This window comes from Neophocaena asiaeorientalis, unplaced genomic scaffold (genome assembly GCF_003031525.2).
Source record: "Neophocaena asiaeorientalis asiaeorientalis breed wild unplaced genomic scaffold, Neophocaena_asiaeorientalis_V1.1 scaffold46, whole genome shotgun sequence".
Lineage (NCBI taxonomy): Eukaryota > Metazoa > Chordata > Mammalia > Artiodactyla > Phocoenidae > Neophocaena > Neophocaena asiaeorientalis.
In genome coordinates this window covers 4,039,056-4,055,156 of record NW_020175393.1, presented here as the reverse complement: position 1 = coordinate 4,055,156, position 16,101 = coordinate 4,039,056, and the positions used below count along the sequence as shown (strand labels likewise).

Sequence of the window (16,101 nt, the reverse complement as noted above, 5' to 3'; positions counted from 1 at the left end):
TTAAAAACAAGCCTCCACGCTGCTCTTTAGGCATATTTTCAGAGAAAAACATCTTCCCCACATAATACTTAAGCATTCATAAAATACAGAGCTCAATCCCAGGTACACTGGGGATGCAATAGGGAAGCCCACTGTGGTTCTGAACCACAGATCAGTTTGAGGAGAGAATTCCCAGCCACAAAGTTGGCTTAACAGAATTGCAGCATCAACTATAAAGTTATTAGTATGTTAGTGTTGCTGTAACAGTACTATTACGCCAACCCTGAGTTGTGGGGAAGGTTGAGGAAGCTTCCCAGAGGTGTTGGTAAGTAGCAGTGATTTGGCAGAGGGGAAGGTGAGTAGTGCAGGATTTGGGAGGCTGGTAGGTATGGTCCCGTGCTGTGACAGAGGCGTGGAGCTATAAGTACTGCTTCCCGAAAAACACTCTCCAGTCACTTTCGTTACTTCATTTCCCTCTCACTTCAGTCTGGTTTCTTCCCCTTGTGTGAAACACATTAGTATTAATTATCCCATGTGCAAAACGTGCTAGTACTAATTTTAATAATCACTCCTCTGTTCACTGGCGTCCTAACTGCCACATCCACTGGCTTCTCTTCAGCCCTCATCTACCTGACCACCCTGCTGCACTCACACTGTTGAGTTAAAACAAAAAACTCTGCTCCCACCTCTCTGACTTCCTTCTTGGTAGTTCCTCTGCCACTGCCCAAATGCTGGTGCTCCTCAGAGCAATGCCTTTGCCTTTTTTTCACTCGTATGATCTCCCCCATACTGTGGCTTCAGCTGCCGTTTTTGTGGTGAGATCTTCAAAATGACCATCCTGCCTGGATCCCTCCCCAGAACTCTAGATCCCATGTAGCCGAGTGCCTTTTAGAAATTGCCACCTGGAAGGCATCTTACAGGTGCCAACTGTCCTTATGGAGCTCCTCTTGCCTCCACAGCCTTTTTTCTAGCTCATTCTATCTGCTGTCCAAGCCAGAAATTTCTTACATGATTCCCATCAGTAAACATATATAATTCTGGGGCATGATTCTCCATCCTACCAGTGTCTTCATCATTCCTTGCTGAGTCCATTGTTGTGGTCTCTTAGCTGACCTTTGTCCCTGGTCCTTCCCCTTTCAAGTCTGTCGTCCTCTCTGCTGCCAAAGAAACTTAAATTTCAAGTCTGATCATGTTATTCTCCTGCATAAAATCCTTCAGACTCCTGAGAGCTTATATAATGAGACCAAACACCTTTGTCTGAGGTACAAGGGCCCTTCCTTACTCTGGCCTATCTCTGCATTACTATCCTCTCCCTGCCCCCACCATCCTCTTCCCTGATGACAATAAGCAACTAGTTCACCTTCACATCTTTGCTTATACAGTTGCGTTGGCCTGGAATACTTCCCTTTGGATTCATGAATCCAAAACAACTAGTATTTGTCTTTCACAGTTTGGTTCATGTGTCATGTATAGAACCCTCCTGTGAACTCTTCTCTAATTTTCATAGTAAAAACTGGCTACTCCATCCTTATGCGCTTCCTGAGTGACCTGGACTATTTATGGATCTGTCTTTGTGCAATTATAAGAGTCCTCTGAAGGGAGGAACTGTGTCCTAGTCAGCATGTCCCTGTGACCAAGCAGCACTTAGCACTGAACATACTCAATGGGCCATGCCTTCAGAGCATGTTCTTAACCTCTGTGCTGACAAAGGCAGGCCTGCCAGGGAGGCCCTGGCTTGCTTCAGCACCCCTTCAAGTTGTCAGTGTCACCAGTAAGCTGCTCAGGCCAAGTGTGCTGAGGGGAGCTCAGGAGGCACCTGACTAGAAGAGGGCCGAATCAGCAGAGGATGAGCAAGATGCCCCAAAGCAGTGTTTCCCAGGGACCTGCCTGGACCCGGCCCTACCTTCTTAAGCTGCCTTTCATGCCTGCCATGCTTCTTCACTTGCTTGAAACCAAAAGTAGAACACAGAAGTTCGTGAGTCATCTTACCTTTCAAATTTACATTTGGTTTTGTGGGGTACTACTTGGTTGGATTTGAGGGTTCAACTACTTGGTTGAATGCAAGTTAACCAGAAACTCAAAAGAGAGCAGACCATTATGGCTCCGGAACCTGTGAATTATAAGAACTAGCAGGGTGGGAAAAGCACATACAGGCTCCAGGCCAGCCGCGCCCCCGCCGGCTGCTGTAGGAAAGAGCCTCTCCTGGGCAGTCCACGTGCTGCTACTCTCCGTCCCCTTTAACATCTTGAGTTCCAATATTATTTTCTGCTAAAAAACAACAACATGGACACAAATGATAACATTTTATTATAGAAAAAGCATCCCAAATATAGGATTTCGTAAACACTGGTAGGTGAACAAGTGCAACTTTAAATACAAAGTAAAGAGGCAAAACCTACAAGCATTTTGCCTTTAAGAGAAAACGTAATGTTCTCTTGCAGAGGTGATCCCACCCAGAGCACGGATGTGGCTCCATCTCCCATAAAGGTATCAGGTTTGCTTTCTGAACTATGCCCAGTTTAACAATTTCAAAATGATGGCAAGAAGTGGCATCGAATAAATCACTGATTCTTAACTTTCTATTGACTATTACTCGATAAAGGCTCCCATCACTCTTTGACAATTTAAAGCCTCTGCTCTGATTGTTTTTACTTAACAGAAGGACCTGCTGGAACACTATCCATCCTTTCTGGGCTTATGCCACAGTATTTTCACAGACCTGTATACATTAGGTATCACACGGAATTTAGTTATTAATACTGGCTACTGCATATCATGCGATAAATCCAGCTACTTTCTAGCTTCCTTACCTTTTTTTTACTGTCATTCTTTTAATACCTTTTCTCCACTTTGGAGAAACCATTAAGTAATCTCATCAGACACATTTTAACACTATCTCCTTGCCTGCTCCCAATTCCTTAATGGCAAATGTTTCCTAATCAACAATGGCAAATGTTTCCTAATCAACAATCCAAATCAACATGATTTGATGCAGACACAAACTCAGATCCTAAACCTCAAATTCAGGTTTATCTTGGCCTGCTGAGATAGATACCTCTGAATAAGACAGTCTGGGTAAAAACATTTTCTTATGAAAATGTTTCTGTATAAACAGCCTGGCTTACTTATTTAGGCACTTAGGAAAAAACCACCAAACCTGAGTTTCACCTTTTTAATTAGAAATACCTGTTGCCCAGCTGGCCAGTAACTGACTCTGAAGGGAATGACTGCAACCCAGCTCTTGTTCCTGCGAGAACTGCGAGGTCCTGTGGCCACGGGATGTCCTGGCCCTGGGAACAGAGCTGCTGTGGCTTAAAGGAGCCACCGAATTACACTGATGCTGCGCTCCAGGCTGGAAGGGCGTGGGGTACAGAAGAAACGTCCTCTCCACCAGAGGGAACCTGTGGGCCCAGTTTTTCCCTCCGTCACCACCCCCTGGCAACACTGGAAGATTTACCTCCACAGATCTCCAGCTCACTTGAACCCTAAGGGTTGGGGCTGAAAGCACGTTAACCCAATTTTGGGGGAAAAAAGACCTGGTTTTTGAAAGCCGGAGGAAATTAATCATTTACATAGAACAAAGTGTTAAGTACATGCCACACTTTCATACCTAGCTTTTACCTAAGCAATGACTAACAAGTTTTAGAGTGTTAGCTGAGACATGTCTACCCTTAAATGTTATATATTAAGCTATAAAACAGAAATTATACATACTTATTATAGTCTACACAAAAGTTAAATTTCCTTTGTGATAGCATGGAAGTCAACCACAAAGTGTAAAGGAAGCACCATTAAACAATTATCCTGGCTGGTCGTGGGTATGAATGTAGTACCAGTAAGGTCAAAGCCAAACCTGACCTCAAACAGCCAATTCTTTTCACGGGAATAAAACTACCCCTGGCTACAAAATAACGTTAACCCTAAACATTAACCCTGGCCATCAGCCTTACAAATGGATGCCAATGATAATCAGAATAACTCCGTAGCTGGGGGATGGCTCGGTTTAACCCCTTACTACTGATTTTTCTGAATAAGGAACACAGCATTGATGTCCCCTGTGACACTGGCCCTGGTCACATGCAGAGAATACACACCTTAAGAACACTCTTGTTCTTCAAGCCTGGAAAGAGTAGCTGTCAACACCCAATCTGACTTCACCTTTGGAGAATTCTGACTAGGGAGGTCATAAAATGGCATCAAGTAGCTTGCCCTATAGTATCTTGTGGAAATGGAATTTAAGAAAACCAGTCCTGTTCTTAGAGGACTTGAAGGAAATTATGTGTCTCTTTGTACATGCTCAGGGTAGGTGATTGGAAGGCCAACCTCTACCATAAAATGGGAAAGATCTCAAGACACATCTGACTCTAGAATCTAAATTTAGCTCTACTGTTAACAGCCATGGAGACATCAGGGGAGGTGGTTACAGTACCCAGAAGAGTGATCTGGGTCGTCACACACCATGTACTGTTAACCCAGAGCTGACAGATCAATCAAAATGACTAGGCCTAATTTCCCTTCAACTCATTCTTCCTTTGGAGATGACATTAGTATGGTTTTTTTACCCAGTGTGAGCAGCTGATAGGCTATTTCAAAAATTAAAATATCCTGATACCTAAAAATATTCCATAGTATGAAAAGAATATACAACGAAAATCCCTGCACTGAGACAAAGTCTAGGCAGGTGACGTTTTCCCACCCAGATTCACCCCCAGTCCTACCCACCGAGCTCTTACTAGTCTTTCTACTGAGAAACTGAGCACTTCTGAGAAATCATTGCCTTCATCTTGAAAGCCTTTTAAGCCATATCTAAGGTCTCCTAGCCACACCCACAGCATGCTGGCCTAGGGTGAAGACCTATGGCTTCACACCAGATTCCAAGCCAGGATAATCAAAGTGTGAATTTCACTCCAAATGAATAATCAATTTGTTTAGGGTCAAAAACCTTGAAGCTAAAAAGGTTTCATAAACATTGTTATACATTATCCTTCCTGTCAAAGAATCTGTGAGGTTTCGGATTGTTCATTGCAATAAAACAAACAAAAAAAAAAAACAACTGAACTGAAGCTCCTAAGAATTTCCTTTGGACATTTTGAATGAGAGCCTATCTCTTCCCAGATGCAACCTGGGCACAGAGGCCACCAGGATGGTATCTCCACTAACCTCTAATGGGCATCCAATTAGTGCCTGCTTGTAGAAGATAGAGATTGTCTCCTTCTAAGTTTGGTCCCTTTGCTGCTAAGTAATTTGCCTAGTATAAAACCAAATAAAACAAACAAAAGCCAAGAACAGAGTGTAAAGGATGAGAACTGCTTTGCTGAATATGAGGCAACAGGAGTCTTGACCTCCTTTCCTGCTTTTGCAGTTATGCAAAGACTCGGTGAACAGCACCAGACCCAAAATTTTCAAGTTACCAGGGCTGCTGCAAAGCTGGTAGCTTAATTACCAGTGAGTGCTTTTTAATCTCCTGCCGGAGGCACAGACTTACTGAAAAGGACACACATTAATTATGGTAGAAAAGGAAAGGAGGGGGGAGAAGCATGTCTCCTACTTAGTGTGAGACAAACCATGGGGAGGATTGGCTATGGGCATCCCAGTCAGAGAAAAGGCCGGCAGAGGGGCCCACAGCTGCCCCTAATCCTGAAAGTCATTAGAAGCCATCTGAGAAAGTGGGGCGTTTAGCCGGTCAAGTTCATCCACTTGAGGTGGGTGGTGCATTAATATCTCTTGGTCCTCCAAGACATCTTCTCCAGCAGCTACCAGGTTAGTGAGGGATTTGCTTCGAACACACTGGAAATCCACATGGCGACTCTTTCCTTCTTCTTTTTCCCATGACATCTGGATAAAGGGGCGCTGCACGTAATTATAGATCACTTCAGACCGGCCACCAGGTCTCCTCTTAATTTTTTCTTTACAGGTAGGATAACCTGAAATGGGAAAAAAGCCATCATGACCCCAGCAAATTGCTCACTCTGGTTTCCATACTTCCTTCTTCCTAACCACATGAATTTCCTCCCAAATCCCAAGACTATGTGAAAACTACAGGGAAGTGACCACGTTCTCTGAGGCCCAGCCACCTACATGCTTGCTTCTCTCCTGCTCAGGTTAGTAGGTCTTGTCCTTAGAAGGGAAGTAACAAAAATTTTATCCCTTCTAAGGGAAGGGGGAGAAGCCTCCTACTAATTTCAAAAGTCTTTATTTTACTGGCTTCAATACTATAGAACAAAAATCCTACTGGGGCATGGTTACTCTAGTCCTCTAATTCTATTGCTTAGAGGGCAACCTGTATGAGAAGTAGTTAAGGAAATGCAAAAATGTTTAAGCCTAAAGAAAAAACTGGGATGCTGCCTAAAATATCTGAAAGTCAGTTACAGGGACATGGGAGAAATCTTATGCAGAGTATATATCTTCACAGGCTAGAACTAGAAGGACGACAGAAGAGGGAGGAGGTTATCTATTATATACGTGGAAGAATATTCTCGTGGTAGGACAGTTTGATGGGCTGCTGTGGGAAATGGAGTGATCCCTGTCACTCTGTCCCTGTGGTTTCCAAAGAGACAAAGGAGGACACAGTAGAAAAGAGGTTTAATACATGATCTCAAAAATCTCTTCCAACGTTAAGTTCCAACTTAAGCTGGATACAACGACGGGTTCTGTGAGCAATATTGAGACAGCTAGAGTAGCAAAACACAAGAGTCAAAGACCCATGGAGGGGAGACCAGAATGGCTTCAGCACTCTCCGGGAATCAGTCTCCAATACCCTTCCACGGAGACCACAGGTTGGGAGCCATTGCTGAAATCATTTAAAGCAGTTTTGTCAATATATCCAGACACTCCCCAAAGGTAGTAGTGGAATAAAACGAGTCTCCAAGTTATAGTTTTCAGAAGGACCCTTCCAGATCCCAGAAGGATCCTCACCAAGACTGTTGGCTAAACGGCTGGCCCTCCCACTTGGTGAGCCCACGAGCTCTGCTACATTTACCCGACCAGTGCCTAGTCCTCACTGCTCTTTATCCTGAGGCAGTAAACTGGAACTTATTCCTACAGCTGCTTTAAAGCATTTTCAACTGGAAATAAAATGACAAGGAAATGTAAGGGCAAACTAAAACAAAAATAGGAATCTTCAAACTTGGGTAGGAATGTAGTTTCCATGTGTGTCTATTCTCTAGGCCCTTGGAAGCCAGGTTTTAAGGACAAAAGCTGTGGCCACAGATCCAACCTACTCCATGAGCCATGCAAGTTGAATATTGACTGGGACGTTCTTACCTTCAATTCCAATGCGAATGTTTTTCAGGCCCCGTTCCTTTAACACTGTTTTAGCGACATCCCGATTCTCAATATATTTGAAAAATCTATAGAGCTTAGAGCTATAAAGAACTGGGGGAAAAAAAAATCTGGGGTTAGTCACGGAGTGAATACCTCTGTAAGAGGAAGGAGATGAGCTAACATATTCAGACTAATGACCTGAGCCCTGATGCCAAAAAATCCATATGGATCACAGATTAAATGTTAAATCATAAATCAACCTTAAAGAAACGATACAAGAAATTTTTATAGTCTCAGGGTAGGAAAGACCTTTCTGGATATGACATAAAACCTAGAAGTCATAAAAGAAAAACTGATACACTTGATTACATAAAAAAAAATCTCTGCTTATCCAAAAACACCAAACAAAACTAAGAAGACAACCAACTGGGAAAAATATTTGCAACTCATTACAAAGGGCTAATTTCCTTGTCTATAAAGACAGTGGTCACAAATAGAGAGATTTTACAAATCATTAAGGAGAAGACTAACAATCCAATTTTGTAATGGGCAAAAGGCATGGTTACAGTTAACAAAAAAGGAAATGAAAATGACTCTTAAAAAGATGTTCAATCTCATTCATGAAGTGAGAAATGCGAATTAAAACTCAAGTGAGATGCTGTTTTTCACCTATCAGCGTGGCAAGGATAAAAGTTCAGTGAAACTCCGTCTTGGTGAGCATATGGGAAACAAACCCATCATATATTGTCTTGTGAGTATAAACTGGCTCAACCTTTATGAAAGAGAATTTGGCAAATTTTATCAAAATCATAAAAGCACAAAGCTTTTGACACAAATTTCATTTCTAGGAATATTATTCTGTAGAGATATACATGTGTGAAAGACTTTGTTTAAAAAGATATTCACTGCAGCATTATTTATAATTTATAGCTTAAATGGTCATCAAAAGGGCTGGTTAAATCAATTATAGCACAATCATGCAATGGAATACTATTCAGCCATAAAAAAGATTGTGGAACTTTTAATGTTAAGACATGATATAGAACAGTCTCTACAATATGGTATCATTTGGGAAAAGAACATGCAATTGCTTGTATATGTGCACTGAATAAATCTGAAAGAATATAAAAGAAACTGAGGAGGAAAACTGGGTAGATGAGGCGGGGTGGGAATAAGACTTTTCGATGTATATCCTTTTGTATTTTCTGAATTTTGAATTACTACCAATTCAAAAGGATTTAAAGTGAAACAAATGGAGAGAAGAATGACACCACCACTTAACGTGCTGCCGCAGTACTGACACAGTACCAGACGCCAGCGGTAGGCATGGGAAGTATAACGATGTTCCCTATGCTCCCCAGCAGGAAAGACCCTCATCCAGGTGAGTGTGCTCATCACCAGCTCAACAGCGACAGTCACACTGGTTCTAGGATTTAGCTGCCACTCTGGGCAGCACATTTCTTGCTGGAAACAGGTACATCATGCAAGGGGCTCCTACTTTGGGAATACTCCTCCCCCATGGGTGGGGGGTGGTCTTCGTCCCAGTCCACAGAATCCTCATCCGTCAGCACGACGATGTGGCATTCTCGCTCCCCTTTCTTGGCACAGCCCACCATGATGGGCAGGATCAGCTCTTCGAGGTAGTGATCAAACTGCTTGTGAGCGCCGTCGTTAGACAGTTCATGCAGTAAAGCACCTGGGAGACAAAAGGCAAGTGAACATCCTCTCTGCTCAAATGCAGGTAATTACTGGAGTGAAAAGACTATGAGGTAACAGCTGTTATCATTGATAAGGTCCAGAGAAGTGGCCCATTTAAAGGCACGGTATGTCTCCTACTCCAAGGCTATTATGTTAGATACTTTTCACATTCTACCAATCTCCTCCTGTTTAATAAACCCTGAGCATTCTGATCAACTGTGGTTTTCTTGACATGCAATGTCAGAACATAAACATTAATTCTACAAGAGACAGAACCATCATTTGGGGATGACTCTTTATAGTACCTCTTCTGAAGATGCTCTGGACCGCAACTTCATAGAGTACCACAGAAGAGGAATGATATCAAGTTTGGCGACACCAAGGGACTTGCTCTAAGTGTGTACTAGACTCAGTAGAGACACCACACATCTAGAGAACTTCATGGAATATGCAGGGAAACGTACCATGAACTTCAAAGAATTTTAAAATCATTTCAGGAAGCCTAGGTAATGATAAGTGTGTGGAGTTTATATTCAGACAATCAGTTCTAATCCCAGCTTTAATGTTTAGAGCTTTGAACAAGCTAATTTCTCCACCTTCTCATTTGGTAAGTGAGAATATCACCTAGCTTTCACGGGTTAATTGTGAAACTTATGCAAGTTCACGTATATAAAGCACTTAAACACTAAGTTAATAATAATGATAAACTGTAAGAAGAACCCAGCCGATTTATGTTGTGTGACTTTATTAGTGAACCTTCCCTCATATCTGAGGATCAGTATCCTTACTTGTTAAAGAGTTGAGACACCAAGGTCCCAAGAGGGGAAGCAATTAGCTTGGTGACTCACGGGGTGAAGCTAGACTTAGAACCCACTACATGTTCTCTTGTTTACTCCACTTCTCACAGAGCTTTGAAATAAGACAGGGAATGGTTAGTACCACGTCTCTGCCTCTACAGATGATTTTCAACCCACACTTGAAACGCTTTCTGTTTAGTAATAAAAAATGTCAATTCCAAGCACACTCAAAGTTCAGCTGCTCAAACGCAGCTGGCAGCTTCTCCTGCACTTACTCAGATCTTGACATCGGATAGTGTTGAAGTCAAAGTTAATGCAGAGATAATCGCACGTATCTCTAAGGTCTGGGATAGAGATGCCATCAGGACAATTGATGATACCAGTTTTGTAATAATCCTATAAATAAATTAGGAAGAAGAAATGTAGGCAAAGAACAACATGAAAATTTCCCTCTTCAACCCCCTACTCATTCCTGGTTCTATTAAAGTGGTGGGTTACTAGAACTATCACCAAGTTGGTGATTCATTAGATAGCAAAGTGGCTCCTGGCCATCTTGACATGTTTAATCACAACTTGATACCTGACTGAGCTCACACAAGCAAGAAGGACTTAAGAATTATAGAAACAGAAAATAAAGTGGGAAAGGCAATAACTAGAAATGAGAAACCCTAAAATCAGAACAGTCTGATGGAACTCTCAAGGCTTCTGACCATGCACGCCCCCAGGGAAGATGATGTAACAAGAAGGCCACTACACACCAGCACCGTTCGAAATACAGTTGCACTGATTCCTTCGGCAATCTCATACTCGCCCTTCTCATTGGGCCGTGTGAAGTTGTACTCTCTTCCTGGTCCAAACATCCTGAAAAATACCCAGGCAACAATGTTACCCGCTGCAGCAGGATTCTTCACAGATGAGACTTCTCCCTTCTTCACCTCATTCTGGAAGACTCCGTTCCACTCTTTCAGTGTAAGTTAAAAACACAGCACTAGGACTCAACCCCTATACGACACACTCAAGTCTTAGGAAACTCCCTTCAGATAGGAAAAGAGGGCAGCAATCGCTTTCAGTGTTTGAGTGCAAGAGGAACAAAGCAGCAAGCCCTCACAGTCCACCGTAGCGAGCTTCTGTGACAGCAAAGAAAGTAGAATAGCACCTGCAGAGGTGGCCCTTGGAAAGTGTCTGGAGGGTGTGACAGTCGCCTCTCACGCCCTCCGCAGCGCCCAGGAACCTGCCCACGCACCGGCAGCTCAGGAAGACAGCGTCTCCTCCTCACCCATCAGCATGTACCTATCCAGCACACCATCCTTGATATTTCTGAGTTTTGCTTTTCAATATCTAATCTGATAGATGAATCTGTATTAGTAGGTGCAGATGTTACTGCTTTCCCTTTCCTGGTAGATTTTAATGGCGTAACTCTGGGGAAAATGCCCTTCCTCAATCCAAGGAGTAACTAATGATGGGAATTTCAGGTCAAGTAGAAAAGGAGGGTAGGTATTAGGATCATCAGCAATTTGACATATTTCAGAGAGGCAGGCCTGCTCTGGGCATGAATTCAGAGCTCATGAGGGCACAGGGAGGAAGTCTTGCTTTTATATTCATCTTTTCCCATCCTTCGTCTCTCTCTCAGATCCCCTCCAGTAAAACTGGCCCATGACTTCTACTACTCCTGCTGCACATCTGTGTAGGAGCTGTGGAAGGAGAAGCCAGGACAGGCAGGTGCTGGTATCTTCAGCTGGCCCACTGGGGACTCACTGCCTTTTCCTTCCTTAACCTGTTGGGAAGCCCTGCTGTCCAACTGTTCAAAACTGTTATCCTCCACCCTGAACTGGCTGTTTTCCAAGGTCTGAAAAAGACTCACATGCTTTCCAAATCACTACACCATACATAAGAAATCCATTTAGATAAAAGTAGTCTTCAAAGGATGCTGACATTTTTCTGGAATGTTCCAGTTGAAGTGTAGCTGAGACAGCTATGAATCAAAATAGTGAACATGCCATAAATATAATCTCCCCTCAGAGTCATTCATCCAGTAGTGGCACGGATCTGCATTAATCCATTCTCAGCTTCTTAGTTTGTCCCCCTTGTGACCAGTGGCCCACATTTGTAAGCTCACTGGCTAGGCTTATGAATACTTTACGTAGCCACAGGACAGAACAAACCTAAGAAACTCAGAATTCATGACCTCGGCTGACTCAGCTGATGAACCATGTAGATAAAGGGGTCTATTACCCAGAAAATGCTTGCTTTTCTTTTCTTGTGCGCTACTTTTGGAGGCAACCTACTTCAGACAGCCTACCCTGAGGAATGCCTTTCTGGAAGGGCCTGGGGGGAAATGGTGGCGATACCAAGACTGAGGACATGAAGTCAAGTCTGATATAGGGCCAATTTAGAAAATGTTTTAATGTTCTGTCTTAATCCAGATGTTTAAGAAATATATAGGTTTGGCTCTGGTTAAAAATGGTTCATCATGAATTTGTATGTATATGTTTAAGTACACACATATTTGAACAGCTAGATTCCACTTAGCCTAAAATTCAGCAAGTTAGTGTGGTCCATTCTGATTTCTATTTCAGTTCAAATTAGTTCAAAGTCAGAGTGAGGTTAGATCCACTTTCAAGTACTAGATGAAATCCTCAAAAGCCAAATGTTTGTGTGTGTATACACTCAAATTATTTTACTCTTACCCCAATCTGCTCTTCATGTTAAGGTCTACAGTTGGCCAGAAAGAGATCTCCTAACTCCCAGCCCAGGCTCTAGAAGTACTTCCTGGACAGCGCTCCTCCTCAGTAGACTCCTTCCATTCCTAAACTCTAACCCTAAAAAGCTGGAGGCAGGAGATGGTGAGGGGAGGGTAAGACTATAGTCTGAATGAAGTAACACAGACGAAGGAACACGAAGAATAAAGAGAGCAATCATCAAACAAAACAGCCAGATACAAAGATCCAGTTTCAGAAAACTTGAATAGTAGTGGAGGCATTAGAAATTGACACCATTTGGACCTTTTGCACTCCCTTTTGTAGGGGGGCTTATTTCACTATACTGGCTTTGTAAATGAAAGTACCCACCCCTCAAAATCACCAACACATATAAGGTTTTTATGTCCTCTGTCTCGCAAAAGTATGAAGGTAGAAAAATAAGCAATGAAATGTTTTTATGCTCAAATCTAATGCAAGGCAAATAGCAGGTATTTCTATTCACAGAGAACAGAGTGAATTTGGAAGGAAATTATTATCAATTACCTTCCCAACATGGTATCCGGATGAGCAGTGAAAATTTGTGGATTGACAACAAAACGTGTGCCATCTACAAGAAGTGTCACTTTCTCTGGTGCCTGAGAATGAACGTTACTGCCAAAGCCCACAGTGCTGTTTCCAAATCGCTCTGGAGCGATGAAGGGTTCATGGTTCCGTTTATTCCCACTTTGGAAGCAAGAGCCTTTGATGTCTTCAGGAAGTGGCATCATGTGAGGGAACTGAAGATTTGCTGGCTGAGAGGCAGAGTCAAGTGGAAGGTCTAAAAGATCATACAAACAAACCAAAATAACTTGACAGCAAAAAGCCCTGGGGAAAAATAAACCTTGTCCTCTTTAAAGAAAACAAGAACAAAAACCATTACACAAACAAAAGAACCCAAACTTTAAGTATCCTTACGCAAAAACTCTTGCCTAAAACACGTAGAGAAAAACACAAACTAGAGATTCATACTGGATGCCCCTGAACTTTTTCGTGTGTGTGTGTGTGTGTGTGTGCTGGGGAGGAGACAAGGCAGTAATGCCTACACTTTAAAATAGAACGATTAAACAATTTTAAAGTAAACTACATACATGGTTAAAAATAATTAAACACTAGAGAAGCACTTCTGTGGAAAACAAGCAATCCTCTGCCATACTGCTTAACCTTCCCTAGTCTTGTTTCACAGAGGCATTGCTTTTTTATTTCCGCTTTCACTTCTATCTCTAAATAACACTCATATTTCCTGTGTTTTATTTAAGGAACTTGATAACTCTGTTAGCCAAAACTATTTGTTTTCCACATTTTTAAAAAACGTTTCTAAATGTTATTTTCCAGAAAGGATAGTGATAGTCTCTAATTGTCACTTTTCCTAGTAATTCACTGAAAAATGCATTATCACTGCACATAGGAGAATCCTAACATCACCAACACCGTTTTCTGAACAGGCGGGTCTTGCTCTCAACAGAAAAGTTCCCGTGCAGATGGTCTTGGATTAGAATTCATTCATGGAACCTGAGTTTTTGTTCTAGTATCACCAGAGAGCCATTTTCTTTAAGTAATTTATTTGATTTTTCTAAACCTGATTCATCATCTGTAAAATGAAAATAATGTTCACTCCACCTACCTCACAGGATTGGTTTGACTATCAACTGAAATAAAGTATGTGAGAGCACTTAAAAATGTATTAATACCACATCATGTAAACAGGCTTAACACTAAATATATGAAATCTGGATGTATATAGAAGAGAATCAGGGGAAAGTATTTTCAAAAGGATTACCAGAAGATTCTTTTTTTTAAATTGATGTTTGCTGCTTTTATTATATAGCTGTACTTTTTTTTAGAAGATTCTTTTCAATAGGAAGTTCTCCTGAAATATTAAAATGTTTTTTTATTTAATGAAAAATTTCAAATATACCAAATCAGAGTTAATACAATATGTATACCTCACCTAGATTTGGCTAGCTTACATTTTCCTACATTGGAAAGAAATAAAATGTTATAGATACAACTTAATGTCTCACTCCCGCCCTTCATGTAATTTAAGTTTGTATACAATAATTCATTGTTAGCTAGAGTACACTCAATTTTTTCCCCATTTGCTTCTAGAGAAAAGGAAACCAAAATCTAGACCAAAATCCTGTTTAGGGATCATATCCTAGAGCTTCTGATAAATTTTCAACTTACAAAGAGCTAAGTTTCCACACAATCCATGGGCAAGCTTGTAGCAAGAAACGCTTTAATTACCAAGACAGGCTTTCAACACTCAAGTGCTATTCTTAAAAATGAAAGTAGGCACCTAACTTATTCAGCTTTTTAGAGCACTTGATTTTCCCCCAGCTATGATGCAATTAAATTGGGTTCATTCCTGAAGGATGCCTCAGATTCCACCCTGCTTAAATGGGTGAGTAGGAAAGAGACTCATTGCATAAATTCTCCGTAATGGGGCACTCTAGGGTGGCAGTCACACTCTGCTTTTTTGTCCGTTGATATATATAAAATGACAGCGAATGCTGGCCGGAAAGACAGGTTTAAATCCCACCCAGTCCCCTACCTCCTGGCAGTGTGAACCTGAGCAAGTTATGCCTAAGCTTTTGAAGCCTCAGTTTCCTCATCTGTAACAGGAGGATTAATCTAAGCAGGGATCAGCAAACTTTCTGTGAAGGGCTAAAAAGTAAATATTTTGAGCTTTGTGGGTCACAGTCTCTGCCACTATAGCAGGAAAGCAGCCATATAGACAGTATGTAAACAAATGGGCACGATGGCTGTGTTTCAAAATTTTATTTACAAAAACAGGCAGTGGTTCAGATTTGACCAGTCTGCCACCCTTGATCTAAAAACAGTAAAGTTTCTAGCACAGTGAGTGCTCAATAAATGGTTAATTGCTATTATTATTGTTGCTATTGTTTTCATTAAAAGTTAAAAAGAACCTGACAATTTACCAAGAGCCTTCACATCCATTAACTCAACAGTCTTCTAGCCTTGTGAGGTAAGAAGAATTATTAACAACCTTGTTTTCTAGATTAAGAAAGCAGGGCTCAGAAAGATTAAGGATCTCATCCATGGTTACAGCTGATAAGCAGCAGAGCCAGAATGTGAATCTGTCTTCTGACTCCAAGCCTGAGACTATTTTTCTTATACCATTACCAAGTTAGATGTACTAAACTGATTAAATAAGTGGAGGTTTTTTGTGATAGATTCATATAACTGTGGTATATAAGCGAAGCTAATTAACTGGATATTTTATTTATTAAGAACATTTATGCCTTCTGGGCAAAATAGGTGCTGAGGTGTCAGAAAGCCCTCCACATTAAGTCAAGATCTAATCATCGTACCATCATTCCTGGGACCCAGAGGATAAGTAAGATTTTGAAGACCAGAAGAAGCCGGGCTAGTTGCTTCTTTTTCTTGGGCTGCAGCTGAGGCTTCATCCATCAGGCAGCTGGCCTCCTGCCACAGTAACCTGTCGCTCTCAGTGCCACGGTGAACATTCATCCTTGGACTGTGTATCCTGAACTGTCTGCTTGATCAGGGAGAAATCCTGGAAGACAGGAATATGCATGATTTAGAACTCTCTCCTAACTAGAGGACTGACAGACAGCTCTCTCTCTCTCTTTTTTTTTTTTTTT

At 41.7% G+C, this 16,101-nt stretch overlaps 1 protein-coding gene across 12 annotated transcripts in view; it reads right to left on the bottom strand.

Moving 5' to 3' along the window:
* Positions 1 to 2,267: 2,267 nt before the first annotated feature.
* The window catches only part of KCTD20 (potassium channel tetramerization domain containing 20), a 29,642-nt gene continuing 15,808 nt past the window's right edge, over positions 2,268 to 16,101 (bottom strand). For 11 of the 12 annotated variants that reach the window (XM_024766027.1, XM_024766020.1, XM_024766023.1 and 8 more), the window contains 7 exons: positions 15,808 to 16,013; positions 12,980 to 13,253; positions 10,496 to 10,598; positions 10,013 to 10,133; positions 8,741 to 8,938; positions 7,243 to 7,353; positions 2,268 to 5,903 (listed from right to left, as the gene is read on the bottom strand). In XM_024766027.1, the coding sequence (XP_024621795.1) occupies positions 5,611 to 5,903; positions 7,243 to 7,353; positions 8,741 to 8,938; positions 10,013 to 10,133; positions 10,496 to 10,598; positions 12,980 to 13,253; positions 15,808 to 15,967 (1,260 nt within the window). In that variant the 5' untranslated portion in view covers positions 15,968 to 16,013 and the 3' untranslated portion in view covers positions 2,268 to 5,610. Of the gene's footprint in view, positions 5,904 to 7,242; positions 7,354 to 8,740; positions 8,939 to 10,012; positions 10,134 to 10,495; positions 10,599 to 12,979; positions 13,254 to 14,252; positions 14,343 to 15,807; positions 16,014 to 16,101 lie in introns of those variants that run through there. The other variant, XM_024766029.1, reaches the window with a different exon arrangement.